The 1,248-nt window shown below is 62.2% G+C and overlaps 1 protein-coding gene across 1 annotated transcript in view; it reads left to right on the top strand.

Moving 5' to 3' along the window:
* Positions 1 to 1,248, top strand: part of LOC106902766 (transcription factor p65-like) — a 22,154-nt gene that overhangs the window by 20,033 nt on the left and 873 nt on the right. Inside the window, exon 5 of the mRNA XM_014966554.1 lies at positions 927 to 1,046. Coding sequence (XP_014822040.1) covers positions 927 to 1,046 — 120 coding nt within the window. The remainder of the gene's footprint in view (positions 1 to 926; positions 1,047 to 1,248) is intronic.

Here is a 1,248-nt window from a genome sequence, read left to right on the forward strand (position 1 = left end):
CAAACGCGTGGGTGCCCTTTGGGGGGGGGGGAGGGTCCCCCCAGATGCCTGGGTGCCCTTTGGGGGTGGGGAGGGTCCCCCAAACACGTGGGTACCCTTTGGAGGGGGGTAAGGATCCCCCCAAACTCGTGGGTGCCCTTTGGGGATGGGGAAGGGTCCCCCCAAACATGTGGTTCCCCTTTGGGGGTGGGAAGGGTCCCCCAAACATCTGGGTGCCCTTTGGGGGGGGGGAGGGGCCCCCCCAAACACATGGGTGCCCTTTGGGGGCGGGGTAAGGATCCCCCCAAACACCTGGGTGCCCTTTGGGGGTGGGGAAGGGTCCCCCCAAACACGTGGGTGCTCTTTGGGGGTGGGGAAGGGCCCCCCCAAACACCTGGGTCCCCTTTGGGGGTGGGGAAGGGCCCCCCCAAACACCTGGGTGCCCTTTGGGGGCGGGGTAAGGATCCCCCCAAACACCTGGGTGCCCTTTGGGGGTGGGGAGGGGCCCCCCAAACACCTGGGTGCCCTGTGGGGGTGGGGATATGTTGAGTGATTATATTTAATTGTAATACTTAATAGCCATTTGGTTTATGTCTGTCTACATACACGTGTGTGTACATCTTATTTATTATATAAACACACACATACCTCTTCCTGCAGTGCTGAGTGTTGCCACAGTCCAAGGTGGCTTAGCAGCTAATGGCAAGCCAGCCCCTTCCTTCGAGTGCTACCAACGGCTCTGGTTGCTCCAGCCTTTGGCGCGTGGTGGGCGCGTTGCCTCTGCTGTGGGCGTCTCATGCTCCAGAGCCACTGGCCCCATCCCTGGTGGCCCACGTGAAGCTGTTGAGTTTCTCCTTCCAGTGGAACAAAACAGAGCTTCAGTTTATGGGTGGGTGTGGCAGATGGGCGTGGTCTGTTGAGGCCCCGCCCCTTTTCCCCCTCCCCAGGAAGCAGTGCATCGAGCTGGAGCAGCAATTTGATTTCCTGAAGGACCTGGTGGCCGCCGTCCCCGACATGCAGGGGGAGGGGGAGGAGCCCCACGGCGAGGGAGAGAGGGGACCCCGAAGGTGGGTCGGATGCCTGGGTGTCCCCCCAAAATGCTGGGGTCCCCCCTGGATGCCTGGGTCCCCCAAAAATGCTCTGTCCCCCCCCAAATGCTGGGGTTCACTCCCTGAACACCTGGGTCCCCTCCCTGACACCTGGGTCCTCTCCTTGCTTCCTGGGGGTCCCGATGTGGGTGCCACAGGGATACGAGAGGGGGGGTGTCCC

Source organism: Calidris pugnax, unplaced genomic scaffold, assembly GCF_001431845.1.
Source record: "Calidris pugnax isolate Ruff unplaced genomic scaffold, ASM143184v1 scaffold77, whole genome shotgun sequence".
NCBI classification, from domain to species: Eukaryota; Metazoa; Chordata; class Aves; order Charadriiformes; family Scolopacidae; genus Calidris; species Calidris pugnax.